Source organism: Furipterus horrens, unplaced genomic scaffold (genome assembly GCF_987537825.1).
Source record: "Furipterus horrens unplaced genomic scaffold, mFurHor1.1.pri manual_scaffold_7, whole genome shotgun sequence".
NCBI lineage: Eukaryota > Metazoa > Chordata > Mammalia > Chiroptera > Furipteridae > Furipterus > Furipterus horrens.
The window spans coordinates 114076488-114094859 of record NW_028327177.1 but is presented as its reverse complement, the minus strand read 5'-3'; the positions used below and the strand labels follow the sequence as shown (position 1 = coordinate 114094859).

Here is an 18372-nt window from a genome sequence, read left to right as displayed (position 1 = left end):
TCCAGAAAAAATTAGCTGCCAATAATTTAATTGCCTATTAAAATAAAACTCAACACCCTTCAGAGGAAGGTAAGAGAATCCAAGAAGCACTACAATGTATTATTCACAACATCCCCTACACAATAAAAAAGGATTAGACATGTAAAGAAGCAGGAAATTCAAGCCATAATCAAGAGAACAACTCAAAAGAAACAGACCTCAGATGACCCAGATATTGGGTTAGCAGACAGGACTTTAAAATAACTGATATAAATGTTGGAATATAAAGGAAAAGATGAATATGGTGGGTGAGTTTCAAGAGATATAAGAAAAGTAGAAATTTTAACACTAAATGCTACAACACCTAAAATAAAAATACATTGGATTTAAATAATAGCAACTAGGACACTGCAGAGGAAAGGTCAGTGAACTTGAAGAGAGGCCAAAGGAGAGGGGGGAGGTAGGCAGGGCAGGGGAGAGCAATGGGGGAAAAATGGGACAACTGTAATAGAACAACAATTTAAAAAGAAGAAAAATAAAGAAAGAAATTGTTTAAACTGAAGCACAGAGAGAAAAAAGGTGCAAGAGAAATGAACACAGGATCAAGAACTGGGACAGTACCAAGTGATCTGATATACATGCAATTGCATGTGATTAGGCTCTCATAAAAAGAATAGGAACAAAATCAGCAAAAATGTCTTGAAAAAATGGTCACTAATTTTCCCAATTTAATTAGGGACACCAACCCACCATTCCAAGAAGCTCAGTGAACCTAAAACAGGATAAATACAAAGAAAACCACACCCAAGCCTGTTATAGATAAGTTGCTGAAAAACAAAGACAAAGAAAAAGCTTTATGATCAGCCAGAAATAGAAAACACAAGATACATAAGGAAACAATGACAATAATAATAGTTGATTCCCATCAGAACAATGTAGGAAAGAAGAACAAATCTGAATGAAGTTCCAAAAGAAACAACAACCATCATGTCAACCTAGAATTCTATAGCCAGTGAGAATTCACCAGCCAGTGAAAATTTCCTCCAACAATGGAGGCAGAACAAAAACATTGTCAGATAAGGGAAAGCTGTGATCATTTGTCACCAGTGGGCCTTCATTATAGGACATGCTTTGGGCTGAAGGAAAATTCTGCAGATGGAAATTTGAATCTTTAAAGAGGGAATATAAGAGCACCAAAAAATGGTAACTCTATGGATGAATATAAAACCACGTGACTTGTCCTTGATCACCTTCTGCTGCAATCCATATCAGCAATAGTTCATAACATTCTCCCCTCTGTTTTGCCCCTGCCACATCCTCAGCACAAATCACTCTCAGAAGATGACCTAAAATCCTACCTTACAATAGAGGCATAGACCACTTCAATTCCTTAATTTTATGCTCTAATATAATAACAATGATAACCACTGTAGCAATGACTAAACATCTGAGTATTTATCATTAACCAGCTATTGTGCTAAGTGCTTTACATGCATTATTTAATCCTGATAACCTATGTTATAGGCTATGTTCATTAGTATTTGTATGTCACTGGTAAAAAAACTGAGTATGAGAGATGTTAAGTTACTTGTCTAGTGTCAACAGCTGGAAGTGGAAGAGCCAGGATTTCAAAGGTATTTGCAAAAAGTTGTTTACATGTGCCCAACCTTATCCCCACACCCCGGGCGCTGAGTATTTTCTCCTTCTTCTGTTCAAAGCAAGCCTCTCCTTGGGGTCCTGGTGGCCCTGGCCCTCTTTCCCTGAATGATGCTCTCTCAGCCACCTCCTTTCCTTTCTATATCTCCCACCTCTCATTCTCTGCTGGTTCTTTCCTTTTATCCAAAAAAATAAAAAATAAAAAATCTCAGAATTCTCCCATCCTTAAAAACAATTCTTCCCTGTCACTAAGTGGCTCTCTAGCTATCCCCAGTCTCTCACCTCTCTTCAAATAGTATGCTCCTTGGACAAGGACCCTAAAACCACAATCTCCACCTCCTACTCTCCCACCCATCGCTTAAGTTGGGCAGTCTGGTTTCTACCTTCTGTCTGTTGAAGCTGCCTTGCTATGGTTGCCAGGAGGTATTTCACCTGCAAATTGTAAGGACACCATGGGCCAGGCTCTACTTCCTACTCTTAATCCTGCCGACCAATCCTCCTCCTTAACATTCTTCCTTTGTTTTTCAAGACACTACTTGTTTCTGGCTTCCCTGCCTCTCTAACTGCTCTTCCTTATTGATCTCTTGTAGGATCTCCTTTCTTTCTCTGTTCCTAAAATGTTGGTGGTCCCTATTGTTTTGTGTCAGGGTCCCACATTTACTCTCACACCTTCCAACAGGATGTGCTGATGGCTTCCCAATCTACACCAGGCCTGCCTCAGTCCTGAGCCCAGATCCAGGTATCTAGTTGCTTACTAGGCATCTCCTTAAACGTAAACACCCCATACAGAGCCCATTATCTCCCTCCAAACTTGCTTCTTCTAGTTTTCCTGTCTCTGTGATTGGTACCTCCACCACCCTAGGTGCCCAAGTTTCGGGAAGCCCTCCCATGCCCCCCCCCCCGCCCCCCAACCCACCTCTTCACTTGCTCTCTCATCCCCTCCTCCCATCAAACGAATCACAGAGCTGATTACTCTTCAACCTGTCCATTTTTCTCCACCCGCAGTACCACTGCCCCAGTTCGGACCTCCAACCTCTTCACCTGAATAACCTAAACAGCCTCCTGACCGGTCTCTCTGCCCTCAGGCTCTCCCTTCAGAGGTGATCTTTCATACAGCAGCAGGGTTCTCTTTCTGAACCATAAATTTAACCCTAGCACTCCTTCTTGCCCCTAGGAAACAGTCCAAACACTTCAGTTTGGCCTCCAAAGCTGTTCAGGGCCTGCCCCTCACTTCCTGCAGCCTCATTTCTCTCTTGCCCAGCTTGCACTTTATGCAGTAATAATAGTACTCTGGCCAGGAAGCCATACACGTAAGTCACCTCATGTTTCTGTGCCTCTTCCAATGCTGTTCCCGCCCCTGGAATGCTCTTTCACATGGTTAATACCTATCCAGAATTCAAGATCCTGCTTCTTTGCAAGTAGTTTTCTGACTCTCAGGTTGGCCTCAGGGTCTTTCATTTAACACTTTCCCTACTAAATTGTAAAGATTTCCCCCATTGGCCAGTGATTCTCAATATGTAGTGTATGGACCACTTGCCTCAGGATCACATCAGGAACTTGTAAAATGCAAATTCCTGCCTCTTGGACAGACAGAATCACAATCTCTGCAGTGTCGGTCTGGGAATCAGAATCCCAGACAAGCCCACAGATAACCTACCTTTGCAGTAAACAACTGCCTGGCCTTTGAGCTTGAGCTGCAATCAGTCTGGGAAGGCCATGGCATCCAGGAGGAGGGGCGGATGCCCTGCCCAGGGTGAGAGATAGAGGGAGATGCTCATGCATGCAGAAGACGCTATCCATAGGTGAAGGAACCAAGGCTCACACAGCACCAACCTCCCACAAGTGGTGGCAGAGGCAGGATATGACCCATGTCTCCCTGATTGCAAAGCCCCTGCTCTTGATTCTTCAGCTTCCTAAAATCCTTTCATTTCCGAAGCTGTCACTTTGGCCTGAAGCTGTCACTGAGTTTGCATGGGGGTCACATCCTGTCTGGCTCCCTATTGTCAGAATCTTATGGCCATTAGCCATAATAACTCAGCAGAGTCTACTTAAGAGGAAGTTCATTTGCATTTTAACAACAACAACAACAAAAGTCAGCTCTCTAAGGACAGAACAGAAACAAGAAATTTTATGATTGCCTTGGCTGGGCCTTGGTCACCCGGAAATTTCTAAATCCTTGGATTCATTTATTTTTCCAGATACAAGGCACAAGCAGATGGTCCCAGATGACTGCCGACTGCTGGTGGGAGCCCATTTCTCCCAGACAGGCCAGGTCTGCAGGGAGAAAGTGGTCACGGTCTTCCCTGGGCAGCTCTTTCTGGCAAACAGAAACTAACACTCATTCACTTATTCATTCTCAAATGCTTACTCTGTGTTAGATACAGAGCAGAACAAGCCCTGGCCCTTGCCCATAAGGATGCCGGACAATTCAGTTCCTCCCCCTGTATCTCTGATACCTTTAAATCTGCTACCTCTTGTTGGAACTCAGAGGGAGTGAGTCTGAGTAAGTCTGTGCACAGGCCCTTTAAGAGGACCTGCCCGGGAATCCAGAAGTTTCTGTCTTCCACGGCCTCAATCCCCATTGGTTTTTACAGGCAGAAGTTACGGGGACTTATCTTCCTGGTACTGGAATTCTGGTCTGGGGGGCCTGGTGTGGTGCTGGGTCCCCTTGCTCCTGAGATATCCCTCATGATTTTTATCTGCTGCACATGCATGTGGGACTAGTCTGTTCCGTGTCTTGACCCCACCTACCAGTCTTGATGTGGTTACTTCTTTAATTCTATATTTGTAGGACTTCCTTTCAGCTCAATTTCTGACAGTTCTGAATGATGGTTGTTCTATAGTTTAGTTGTAATTTTGATGTGGTTGTGCAAGGAGGCGAGCACAGTGTTTACCTATGCTGCCATCTTGACTGGAAGTGTGTTTACTATTCTTATTAGCATCCTAGTGTTCCCAGAGCTTCAGGAAAGGCTGACCCTCAAAGAGGTAAGGTCTAAAGGAGACCAGAACCCTCTTCTAGCCTGCCTTGGAGTCTTGGCTGAAGCACTCATTCTTTGTACTTCATTTCCACTTATTAAATATGGAGTAAGTTATTCTTGCTGGTAACTATGCCACTGGGATGTAAAGAGAATTTCAAGACAACATGGGCAGCAGACTTGATTTTGGGGCTTCTCCTGCCAGTCCACGATCCCCACAACCCTCCTCTCCCCTTCTCAGCTGTGGTGCATGAGCCTCCTGTATTGCCTGATGCCCCTCTGAGAAGGCTGGGCTGTGCCCTGCTGTGATAAGATTATCCCAAACCTGCCAATGCTTATTTATTCCTTTAATATAATTTTGCTTGCAAACGTACTGCTAATGGAAAATGGCAGGTACTTCATTATACACAAAACATGAGGAACTCAGCAAGCACAGATTTCATGGCCACATCCACATTTATCTTCTGAAGGTGGTATTAAACAGAGTCAACAGGGGCTGAATAGTACATTACATGCCTCCTTTTGCACAAAAGCTTTCATTGGCCTAGCAGATCCCCAAGGGAAGGTGTTCCCTGAGGCACTTGTTGAAATCTTCTTTGTTATGTGCATTTATTATGAAATATATTTTGCATCCACATTCTGACAAGACACAGTAATAAAGTCTGCAGTGGAAATCTGCATGGTGATTTGCATAAATTGACTCCAGACTCTCTTCTCAGGAAGAGAAATCATTAAAAGCAGTGTATGTGTGTCTTCTTTTAGTCTTGGCCAGGCCTTGGTCCATGGCTGGGGAAGCATCCTTAAGTAGCAGAAAGCAGCTGGGACTGACAAGCCCTTGACAATGAAGCTGCTGTTTGTGTTCCACACCACCAACCATTAGATGAGAGTAGCAGGGAAAAGTCATGAAAATTAGCATGCAAATGAGGTTGGCAAAGCTTAAGGATTCAGACTGGCAAGTGGGTGCTGTGGGTGGAGACAGTGGCCTCTGGAAACGTGATGGGCAGGGTCTATCCTTGCCAGCAGCTCTGTGCTCTGGGGGAGGGGGTACTAGCTCCCAAGGCCACAGTGAAGGTACTTAGATTCTTTCAGATACCTTCAGTCCTGTTGGCCACTTTCCTCTTAGCGGAGAGTGGCTTATGCTAATCAACACCCAATTAAATATTTATTGATTGCTCTTTTATTTCCTGACTGTGGTCTGAAACATCAACTGAACAATATACACCTTCCAACTTTAAATAAGGGGTTACATTTCATCAAAATCAGTCAATCCTTTCAAAAGCCACAGATACCCATGGATGTGTGGCCCAAAGCTCCAAGAGAGGTCTCCTGTAGGGTCACATATGGATACAAGTACACAAGACTTTCCTTAACAATTAGGGCACAAGTGGTGGACTTTTGAGGTTGTCTAAGAGCTACCTAAGTATAACCTACAAAGTGAATTAGGAAGAATTACGAAAATATGGGGCAGAGAATTGCATCACGGGTCCATTTAACTTACGAGACGTAGCTGGTGCTACTGGGGGACCCACCCATTATCCATTGGCAACCTCTTACTCTCTTGCTTGTCTAGAGACTATGAAGACTCTAAAAGTGAAATTCTGCTTTCCCAGCCTCTTTAGAGTCTAAGGGTGACGGTGTGACCCAATTCTGGCCATTAAGACATAGGCCACTTTCTGCAGGAGGGAGAGGGTATTCTAGGGAAGCTCTTGCTTTCTTTTTCTGCCTGGGACTCAGAGGTGATATCTGGAGCAGTGACAACCAGCCTGCATGAAGCCGAGAGCCCACACAGCAAGAAGGTGGAACAGAATGAGAGCAAGGGCCTGGTGTCTGGTGGCAACACTGCACAGTTATGCCACCTCAGGTCTCACCACGACTTCTTGCATCTGGATAACCAAAACCTTTCTTTGTTTAAGCCACTGTTAGTCAGCTTTCTGCACTAGGTGACCATACTCCTAATTTGTAGATACTCATCAAAAGAGAGGGAGAGGAAGGCAGAGGAAAGGAAGGAAGAAAAGAAAAGATGTCAGAGTAAGGGCAAATCTGCTCTGTCCTGGATCAGGTGAATGTATACAGGGAGCACTTGTATGACTGGCAGTGACCTAGAGGTCTTTGAGGGCGGAGTCATCCCATCAAGCTGACCGGCATTTAGGGGCATTTCACCCACGGACCTTGTGCACTGACTCCTCACTGATGCCTCATTGTCTCTTGTCTAACTGCATCTCCTCTTCAAGGTGAAGCACCAGGCAGCTCCCCACACCCATCAGCGGGACCCCTGCCTCCTGGTTGTCTCTCCACTGCTATGGGTTCTGTGAAGGCTCATTCATTTCCACACAGTGGCCCACCAACAAAAATGTGCTCAGCACCTTTCTGTTTCTGAAGGCCTCATGCCTTTCCTATTCCTTGGCCCCCAGAAGTGGTGAAGACCAGAGACAATGTGCATGAGTGTGTGTGGGTCTGTGTTCAAGGAGGATGTTCAGGCTTGACCCATATGCAGGTCCTTTTCCCTCATTTAACCTCTCTTCTGGCCCATCGGCAAAGGCAGTGTGGGTATTTTAGGTGTGGGGCTTGGCTGCCCAAGCCTCGTAACCCCCAGGCTACATGTCTGAGTCTGGCTGGACGAATAATAGTAGAACTTGCTGCCCTGAAAAGCGGCCAGGCTGGGGGCAGCGAAGATCTGCTCTCCAGGGGCCCGCAGGCTGACAAGGGAACATGTCCCCAGGGCCTGCCAGGTGGACAGGACCATGAGAGGTTTAATAGGGAAACCCAGCCCTGCATGGGCGGATCCTCCTGGGTCCTCCTGTCAGCCCCTCGGGGACTCAGGCATGTTCAGCCCCAGGCAGAGGGAGGACCTGCTTCCTGCCACCAGATGCGTCCAAACCCCCTCTGCCCTCCATGCAAGGCTGAGGGCGGACTGGATTCTGTGGCAGGTCATTTTCTCCTACTGTCCCTCCAATCAAGTAAGCACTTAACAAACAGCTGTTGTCAGAATAAGTGAATGAGGGAGGGTGCAGGAGACAGAGTCAGAGGCCCACAGAAGGATGGGAAGGAGGGTGGGGTCACTTGTCTTGGGAGCTGTCTGGGTACCTCAGCTAATTGAGGTGGGGTGGTGGCGGGCTCTGCTGGGCTGTACTGGCTGATGGGCAGGATGTTTGTGGGGGGTGGCTGGGAGTATCTAACTAGGGGGCAACTAGGAATATCCCCCAGAGCCCTTGGTGATCTCGTCTACTTCCCAAATGTCTCTGCCACCATATTAAGAAAAACAAACAAAATAGCAGTGCCCCCTTCCTGTCTCCAGAGAATTCATTAAGATGAGCCTGTGTGTGCACAGAATTGGAGGTCCCCCCCACTGCCACTGCCTAATTACAATTTTAAAGGGTATTGGGAAAGAAACTCTATCTGCTGAAAAAATGGGGGCAGAAAAACCTGCAGTGGGGTGCTTGGTTCCCTCTGGGCTTTCTCCCCTTCTCACCACATTGACACAGGGCCTCTGTGGCCTCTCAGTCAGGGGGGATCTAAAACCAAGGCTGACAGAGCCTCTCCAAGCCACTGGGGTATCAACAGGCACTTGGCACCAGCGATGACCAGGCCCTATGCTGGGCTGATAAATGCAGTGGTGGGTCCGCGGGCCTGTGGCCTCAGCCACGCCCAGAGCCCATCCAGGAGCCAGATCACATGGGAGTTCCTGTAGAGTCAGGAGGCTAAATGAGCCCCTAGGACAAAGTGCCAGGGGACAGGGAGTGATGGAGGGGCTGGAACACAGGAAAACACATGTTCTGAGCCTTCATGAGTCAGAAGAACATTTCACAACAGAGGAGAAGGAAGGGCATTCCAGAGCGGCGATACCACGAGCCACAGTGTAGAACTGCAACAGTGTCACTGTGCGGGGGGCAGCAAGCAGCCAGGCCTGCTGGACCAGGGATATGGGACAAGCCGTGAGCAATGGGAGATGACTCTGGAAATGGCGGTGGGCTGAGATTTTTGAGGGACTCACACACCGTGGGGAGGAGTTGATCCATGCCAATGAGGGTCACTGCAAAGGCCCTAAGGTCGCAGTTAACATCCACCACTGTCAAGAATACCAACCAGCCAAGCGTCTCACTGTGCTCATCAGGAGGCCAACAAGAGGCACTATAAATATCTTGATATTCAAAAACATCAAATAATGGAAATAATAGCCACGAGACCTCTCTCTCACATGGGCGTGCATGTACAAGCACGCGCACACACACGGAGGGAATACTAGGGCAGACTCCAGAACCTAAGTCTGTTAGACTGGAACCCCAATACAGACTGATGTGGCAGAACTCCCCTTATGGGGAGGCGAGGTCTCTGATAAGGCTGTGGTGGCACAAAGCCCTGGCCTGCAGAGGACACAACGAAGACAGCGTGGCTGCTGTCACCTTCCTAAAGCCGGTGCCCGGGGCTGTGTCCATCACCCAGGAATCCTTTCTCAAAGCCTCATGTTCTGACCCTTCCACCAATTCTTACCAAGTCCATTAGTTCTCTGGCCTTTCAGTCAAGGGCAGAGGAAAAGCAGGAAATTAAAGAGCGGCAGTGATAGGGGCTGTCTGTGGGGCAACGATGATGACTGGTCCAGAGGAAGGCATGGACTGAAGACAGGGAACTGCCATCAGCAGAGAGCTGTGCTCCGCAGCCTTGGTCAGCCCAGGAAGGCAGAGGGACCTCTCAGCACAGCCGTCCCAGCGTGTTCTATAAATATTTCTCCTCCGAGGACTCGGTGACGAAAAGATTCCATGACCAGATACACGTGGGAGCTCCTGCACACTACCCCGCTCTTTCGGCACAGAGCCATACATGGAAGCAGTAAAGACCCTGAGGAGATCTGCAGTAGAAAAGTTGATTTACTTGTGCTCAGCAGTGTTCCCCAAATCTGTACAAGTACTAAACCTTCCTTCCTGCCTTTGTCTCTCGGATAACATCTACTAATATCTCGTGGAACTAGTACCTCACAGAAACCACTGGCTTAGAGAAATGCATTATCACTTGTTTCTGTTTTAGGGATGAAAACAATATCTTTTTTCATAAAAATAGTTGAAATGATTCAAGTTGGTACCTTTTGCAAAAAGCTATAGTTGCAGGGAAAATTCACTTCCTTGGCACAAACCTCCCACTCACCAGCAGTGTCAGGAAAGTGAAATGTTACCGACCCCCAAGAGCTCAGCCTTTGGGTCACCTGGAGCCATCTCTGGGCCACTGGCTGACCCAAGGTCACCCTGAGAGTGAGGAGCCACTCCATGCAGAACTCCTGCTCATGTAGAGCAGTACAAGTCCGTCGCATCAACCTCTCCAGGGAAGGAAGTGCCTCAACATCTGTGTGTGTGTGTGTGCATGTGTGTACATGTCTGAATATATGTGCATGCACGTGAATGAGGTCCAACAACTATAAACCAGGCTCAAGGAGCAAGTTCTACTACTGCTCTTTCACCTCCATTATTAGGCATCTTATCACTCCTTCTCTGTGTGACGACCCACCCAAGTAACCAAACACTGTAATGGTTAGACCTGCTCATGGGCAACAAGATGACACAGACTGAAACATGTCCTTTCTCTACTGGGAAATGTTTCCTTTGCCAAGGTTTGTGTTTTTAGACGGGCTTGGGGTCTTTATTGGGCTGGGGACAGGGCACAGATGGGAAGCTCCTTTAAGGCCAAACAAAAGCCCTGGGCCTCGGGAACATCCTGCTCTCAACTCAGGATTAGCAAGCCCCAGAGAGAGGCCAGCATGGTCTCCAGGCAACCGTCATGGCTGCAGACAGCGTGGGCAATGAGGGAAGAGGGCACCCAGGACCTCACCTGGTACGTGTTGTCGAAGCTGTCGTACATGAACCTTGTGATCAGAGATGTCTTCCCGACTGTAAAACAAGAAGAAGAGAGGGGTCAGCCACGGCATCTGAGCTAGTTTCCTCTGAACACATTTCATGTGAAAAAAATAGGCAACAACAACAACAAAAAAAGCCCAAAGAACAAGATGAGACATGGAAACAGAAGCACATAAAAGGCAGGCCCAGGAGAGAGACCCAGACCAAGGTGGATGAGTCTACGCTGGCTGGGCTGCTGGGAGCTCTTGCCGGCACCCAAGAGGTGGCCTTGCCCTGTCCCGTGAATTCTTACCACCCAAATCCAGGCCTTTCTTGACCCACAAGAGCCTGATGCAAGAGCTGTATATGAAGAATCAGGCAAGGGGATGCAAGATAGATGCTACTCTCACACCAGCCTACATTCACCGGGAAATATTGCCTCGTCATTGGTCACAAGCTAGGATGGAGGCATGCCATTTAGTTCCCATTCACTCAGCCTGGACACTGCTGAGGAAGGTGGCTTTCTAAGGAACCAGGAGGCAGAAGTAATGGGACGTTCTCCAGTGTCTCTCATGGGCAGGACTACTTTTTGTAGAGTGTGCCTGACTGTCTAGCTCCTTGCAGGATGTTCAGCATCACTGAACCTCATTGGGTAAATTCCAGCAGGACCCTGTCATTGTGACAACTCTGGACCCACACCCCATATTTGCAAATGCCCTCTAAGTGGCAGCAACACTTAAGTGAGAACCACTGCTATGGCTAAGAGAACCAGGAAGTCACTTGGGAATCCCACAAGGGCTACTGATTTCCCAATCTGTAGGGCTTGGCTTCTGACCTAACCCTGAACTAGTCCCCCAGGGCCTGGCAGTGGCAGAAATGCCTACAGTAGCATTTCTATCATCTGGGAGGGGAGGAAAGGTGATAAAGGAACATCTGTTAGGTCAGTCCAGCATGGAGTGCTTTTCTACACTGTCCCACTGAGTCTTCCATGGTCCTGGGAGGCTCAGAAGAGACTGGCCTCTCTGAGCTTGGTTCATAGTCCCTTTGGCTCCGGGCTGCCAGAAGTAGACGACCGGGGTGGAAAACCGTGCAGGAGGGTCAGCACCTGAGAGTGCTGAGCATTCTGCTGGTCCCTGATTCTCAGATGGGGTGTCCACGGGCTCAGCCTGGCGAGGTGGCTGGGCACTGCTTGAATGGAGCAGGGCAACGCAACAGGGCTCCTCTGAGAAAGGCCCTTTCCCAGTTTGGAAGACTTAGTAGTGCAACATATAACAGACAAGTGTAGCCACCTCCTGACAGCCAACATTTGTGACAGAAACACAATTGTCTTCTAGCCACAAGGAACGTGTGATGGATTGAGTTTGGGGCAAATTTAGGTAGCTCCATTTTTGACCAGGAATCGGTTAGCGGGATTCAAATCCTAGCTGGGGTACTGTTTAGCTGCGTCATTTTGAGGTGGTCCCTGCCCCTCTGGACTTCAATGCCTCATTTAAAAATGGACATAATAACATCGAAGACTTCACAGGGCAGTAACAGAAATGGAATAAGGGAATACAAGTGCCAGGCACACAGGAAATGCTTAAAACTGGAAGGAGGTAGCAGATAACTGATAGAGCTGAGGCAGTTTCCAGAATATCAGATAAAAACAAAACCCCAAAACCAAAAAATACCACCACCACTATTGTATTGACCTTGCCCATTATGTCTCTTCATGTTCCTGATCTGTATCCTTTATATAACACTGTAATCTTTTTTTTAAATTGTATTTATTTATTTTTAGAGAGAGGGGAAGAGGGAGACAGAGAGAGAGGGGGAGAAACATCAGTGTGTGGTTGCCTCTCATATGTCCCCAACTGGGGACCTGAACCACAACCTAGGCATGTGCCCTGACTGGGAATCGAACTAGCAGACCTTTGGTTTGCAGGCCAGCACTCAATCCACTGAGCCACACCAGCCAGGGCTAAAACTGTAATCTTAAGTAAAGCAGTTTCCTGAGTTTTACGCGTTGTTCTGGTGAATTGTGGTACCTGAGGAGAGTCATGGAGCCCTTGGATTTGTAGCCAGTTGGTCTGAAGTGTGACATCCTTGGGGACCCCACTTGTGGCTGGCATGTGAAGTGGGGGGAAGTCTTGTTGGGGGCTGTGCCCTTAAACCAGGGGAGCCTGATGCCAGCTCCAGGTGGGCAGCACCAGGATGGACTGCAGTAACCAGTAGGTGTCAAAATACCCCATTTCTAGAACAACATCTTTGAGGTAAGCAGTAATGCACCCAAGGTCTCTTCTAATTTCAACTGCAAATTATCCTTTGGAAAGCTCTTGACGGGCACTTAATCTATAAAGTGCTTTCCAATTGCTTTAAATCTCCCCTTAAATTTCACATGAAGGTGAGAAATGGGGGCTTCCCACACAGAAGGGCCTGGATGGAAACTGCTAAGGGGACCCCAGAGTATGAAGAAGCAGAGCAACACTGAGCCAGCAAGAAGCAGAAGAAATAGGCAAGAGCACAGCTTCCTCCTTTTCCAAGAGACAATGGGAAGTTATGGCCTGCTCCTCAGGAAGAGAGGTGTTGGAAGGCCCACAGGTAACTCCCCTAGGTAGTGACACTCTGCATCTTATTCCTGGGGGGATAGCTCAGGGAACAGGGTTCCCAACAGGTTTTCCCTTGGGGCAGCTGAGAAGGCAGGCAGGAGAGATGGTGGAATCATAAAAAGCCACAAAAGAACAGGAGGTTCAGAGTAGCTGAGAATGTAGAAATCCCTACAAGGGTTTCTAATGCCAGGTCGCCCCTTCTTGGGACATCAGCCACTGGCAGTGGGCTACAACTGGCTTGCAGGGTAGAAGGAGAAAATCCCAAGAATTGGGGAGAGGTAGAATGGAGCACTCTCGGGGGCTGGCTGTCCTGCTTCCCCAGCACAGTTGTCTGTTTCCGGCAGCCTGGAGCAGAAGGGACTGTGAGCTAAGCTCGGTGGGGCCAGTCCCTTCTGAGCCTCCCAGTGCCCTGGGACTGTGCAGAAGGAACAACTGTGGAGGCCTGGCCACAGTCAATATTTTCTGAACATTCCCACAATAACCATCCTAGGCAACAGGTGTATTTGCAGGCCAGGTTCCAGGCACACGCCAGGGGCTGTGCCAGGTGCAGATTACATGACAGGAGTAAACAGGAGAGTCAGGACACCTGCTGCCTGAAGCTCACAGGATGCCATGCTTGCAGCAATGCCGTACTGAGCCCTCGGCACCAATCTGTTTAGTCCTCAACTCTGAAGCGGGTATTCATCTCCTCCCTATTTTATACAAGGGGAAATGAGTTGACAGCTACTTGCCCAGGGCCAGAGCTGAGTAGGGTCAGGATCAGGCAACCTGACCAAGAACTGAGCTCCTATTTCTGACCCTTTTTGGCATCTTGGAGTTAAACTGGGTTTCAGGATCCTGCCAGGTTATTATTGTCATCACTGTGGATGTCATGGACTTCCCAGGAACGGCCCCTTTTCCATGGAGCAGGTGAGGGCCTCTCCCCACTCGGGTGCTGCTTGACCCCATCTGGAAGGTCAGAAACTAGAAACTGAGGTGCCCTGTGGGGCACAAGGAGGGCTCAGAAAGCGGGGGTGGGCAGGTTTGAACACCCAGGGTCCAGCACTCCAACTGAGTCCCGGACTGCGTGAACAGATCATTACTGATTTGCTGCAAAAGGGAATTTCTTACTATTTCTCTAGAACCATTTTTCTCCTTTCTCTTCTTCCCCACCTCTGAGCTTCCCCAAGACCACACAATCCTCCTTCCACGGCTGCCAGGAAGACGTGGCTCAGACCCTTTCTGAACTTGTCAGTTCAGCCTCCCTCTGATGGCTCATCCTTCACTGTGGCAGATACTTGTACTTCTCACTGGGGGCACATGTTGGTGTGTCCTGTTCCAGCCCCCAACCTGAACACATGTCTGACTGCAGGGCCTCCACCCTGACCCTTGATCCCAGGGTCCCAGGGCAGAACTCATCAGGATGCAGGGGACTGACCAGTTCTCGGAGGAAGGACCAGCAACACTGTCTGACCTGAGTACAGGACAGGTGGCCTCCACACTGTCCCTGGGAGGCTCCCAAGGGCCCCGAGACAGAGCTGATTAGAAGGAGCCCCTTGTGCACCACTGCCCAGGTGCTAGCCGGCATCACACAAGGAGCAGAGCTGATAAAAGGGCCAAGTTCCTCACCCCTCCAAAGCGCCGCTGCCTTCCTCACCCCGTACCTGAGGAGAAGGTACTAGAACCTGGAGCCGATGAGCATGCACAGCCCATCTACCTGGCCAGGCTCTCTGCCTCACCACAAAGAGCAGCAGGGCAGCTGGAGCCACCACCTGACTTGGCACTACCGCTGGCTGGAGCCCAGGGAAGACCCGAGAGGGGCCACAGCATTCACCCAGCTCAGGCAGGCGCAGGCACATGGGAGCGACAGGAGACGCTCCCCGAAGGTCCCTCCTGACACCAGCGCCTGCCGACTCTGAGAGAGTGGTCCTCCCCTCACAGCTCTGTTCTCAAGGTCACACTGTCCCCAATCCCATCTCACAACAGTCTGAGGCATCAGTACAGCAATGCAGAGCTTTTGCTGAAGGCAAAGATTCAGCTCTTACTGGCAGGATTTTATTAAAAATAAGTGGCCAAATCATTATCAAGTTTTGTTTTGTTTTTTAATCTTGGCTTGTGGTTCAGCAATACTCTTGTAATCTTCTGGTCGTTTAATCCCACGTCACTAGGCAAAGAGATTCATTTTTCCTTTCAACCAAATGAGGATGAGAAAATTCATTACTGAGGATTTACCAGGAAACTCTAGAAAGAAGGAATAGGAACTCGAATTCTTACTGGGCTTCTACTTAGTGCCAGACAAGAAACTAGGTGCTTTACTTAGGGTCCCTCCGTTGATCCTTGTCACGACCCAATGAATTATTGTCCCCAGTGCCACAGAGCTGGTAAGCAGTGAAGCTGGCATGCAAACCCAGATATGACACCAAAGTCCATGCGTCATGCATGATGTTGTGCTGGTTCATAGAAAGGTCTCACCAGCAGCAGAGCAGATCACAATAGGCAGGGGCCCAGGTGACCAGGCAGTCCAGAAGACCGTATGGAGAAGGCAAGGCAGCTGCCAAACGGAGGAAAGGTGGGGAGAGAACGCGTACTCCAGGAGGAGGGACCAGTGTGAGCAAACACAGAGGCAGGGAGATAAAAAGTTTGAGAACAGACAGGAGGCAACTATGGGGGACACACCTGGAGGCCCCCATATCTGAGCTTTGTCTCCGGGAAAGTTGCGCCAGACCAGATGTGAGAGGAGAGAGCTAAGTGACCAATACTGTTCAAGGAAACTCCATGTGGTCAAAGGGTTGATTTAAACCAAACTCTGTCTCTGAGGCCAGTTGTGGAGGGAAGGAGGAGGCAGGCTGACAAGAGCAGCGAGGCCAGCAGAGCAGAGGCCAACAGCTGGGCTGTGTTGCCACAGCAAGGAGCATGGATTCTCTCCCAAGGGAATTGGGAGCTTCAGCAGGGTCTTAAGCAGAGGGGTGGTGGGAACAATGGCAGTACACGACTTCCATGATGGCTCACAAAACAATCCCCATCCCACGTGCTTTTTGCAATGCACCACTGACAGTATACTCAGGGGTGAATCTGGGCAGGCCTGCAACTGTGGCAGAAATGGCACTGTGTGCAACTCCCACAGCTAGGTAGAAGAGGCAGCCCAGCTTCTGTCTGGAGTGCTCAGGCTCCTCACATTCTGGAAGCTGTCCCTTCAACCCAGCCGCCATGCTGTGAGGAAGCCCAATGCAGCCTACAAGAGGGAGACCACAGAGACACACGACAAGAAACAGAGGCCCCCAGCCACAGCTGGCAGCCGAGTGAGCCTTCCAATGGCTTCAGCCTCCAGCCTTCAAGCTGCCAGCTGATGCCGAGTGGAACAGAGACATGCTTTCCCTCCTCGGACCTGCCCGAACTACAGATTCCTAAGCAAGGTAAAGGTTCTCACTGTCTTGAGCCACTAAGTTTGGGAGTGGTTTGTTACACAGAATTAGGTAATCAGAGCAACAGAACTGTGCTTTGGGAAGAAAACTTAGAATTCTATGGGAGAAACGGCCTACAGGGGAAGACTAGGGCTAGGAGTTCAGTGAGAGATGTCAGGTTTTGGTTAAAGCAGAGGCAGGGGGCTGGTAGAAATGGCGAGCAGAGGAGGGCGACAGCACCTAGTGACTGGTCAGAGTCAGAGGAGAGTGTGGGACACCTCCTTGTCACTTGGCTTTGTGACTAGCAGAATATGGAGTTATTGCTGAGCCCAAACAACCTGGATGAAGGGCAAACACCAAGTATTACCCTGGATTCAGGTCACCCATACAAGCTTTCTTTAAAATTGTCAGATCAGAAGGGTGCTGCCGGGGGGGGGGGGGGGAGTTGAATGAAAAATGTGAAGGGATTAAGAATAAGAAATGTAAGTTGGTCATGGATACGGACAACAGTGTGGTAATTGTGGGGGAGAGGGGTAGGTGGAGGTGGAAGAGGGTACGGGGGGATAAATGGTGATGGAAAATACAATTAAAAATAATGTAAAAGAATGAAGTACAAGTTGGTAGATACAGAATAGTCATTGGGATGTAAAGTACAGCAAAGGGAAAATAGTCAATAATATTGTAATAACTACGGATGGTGTGAGATGGTTACCAGACTTATCAGGGTGATCACTTAATAAGTTATATAAATGTCTAATCACTGGGTTGTACACCTGAAATGAATATACTATTGTATGTCAACTGTAATAGAAAACTAAAATATTATTCTAAAACAAGAAAAGAAAAAAACTGTCATACCAAAGACCCAGTACTAGCATCATACTCAGAAGAAAATCATATCATGATTGACAATTCAATCTTATGAGCCGAGGATCTAAGGTTATTTTCCATCAGTGACATCGCCATGAAAACTGTTTTCTTATCCAAGTGTGAGCTGTTGGCTCAGGGGTCTTGCATACCAGTGGGCTGCCCAGATGAGCTCAGTCCTACACTCCGTAGAAATTCCACCCATGCAGCAGGAACTGAATGCTGGCCCTTCGTAATCAGCTACCAGCACCCACTGGGACCTCACGTGTGGGGCCCACTCACTCCACTAGCCTCCCATGAGCCCCAGACCCCACCTCAGTGGCAGGTCCCAGGTAAGTAAGTTTTTGTACATTGGGGTGGCTCCTAGGTAGCTGCAGAGGATGTGAGGTCCCTCTGTCCACTCTGCAAATAAATACCCACTGGGGACACACTGTGTGCCTGGTCCCTGCTGGGCAGTTCACAGTGAGAAAGCACGGGCACCTCTGCCCGCCATCAGCCCTTGTCCATGGGTGGAGCTCGATTCAGGTGCAAATACCTCAGATGTGGCCAACAAGAAGGCAAGGTCACCCTCTGCTGGGGAATAGCAGCGATCTCCCCTATCCTGAAGGAGGTGGCATTTGGAGAGCTCTTGATGGGTGGAGAAGGGGGAATGAGTCCAGGGAGGGGCTGGACAGAGTCGGCAATGTGATGCTGAGGTGTTCTCTGCATACAGTGGTCACTTACCCACACTTCTCCATGACTGCCACATGAAGCCCCTTTGCCCCGGGGTCCTGGGCTTGGCCTGTGCCCAGGCCACAGGCTGACAGCCGAGTGGGCCGTGAGCCTCCAGATTCCCATGCTGACACCGTCTCCCTCTGTGAAGGATCCCTCTCTGCCCTGTCACCTCCATGGGGGATGTGGGTGTGGGTGGAGAGAGTGTCAGGATGGCCAGAAATGGAGCAGAATGCGAGGCAAAGCACAAGAAATTAGCTGGAGACTTTGTGGAGGGCCGGCTGAGACCTGGCAGAGTGCACCACACACGAGGTGGCCCCCTTGCTGAGCCGAGCCAGGACCTGGCCCACAATCTGCTCTCAGCCACATGTTCTCCCTTACCACCCACACCAGCTCC

The 18372-nt window shown here is 49.0% G+C and overlaps 1 protein-coding gene across 2 annotated transcripts in view; it reads right to left on the bottom strand.

The window, feature by feature from the left end:
• RAB6B (RAB6B, member RAS oncogene family) overlaps nt 1-18372 on the bottom strand; it is a 46313-nt gene that overhangs the window by 8983 nt on the left and 18958 nt on the right. For both annotated transcript variants that reach the window (XM_090284321.1, XM_090284322.1), the window contains exon 2: nt 10425-10483. In XM_090284321.1, the coding sequence (XP_090140447.1) occupies nt 10425-10483 (59 nt within the window). The remainder of the gene's footprint in view (nt 1-10424; nt 10484-18372) is intronic.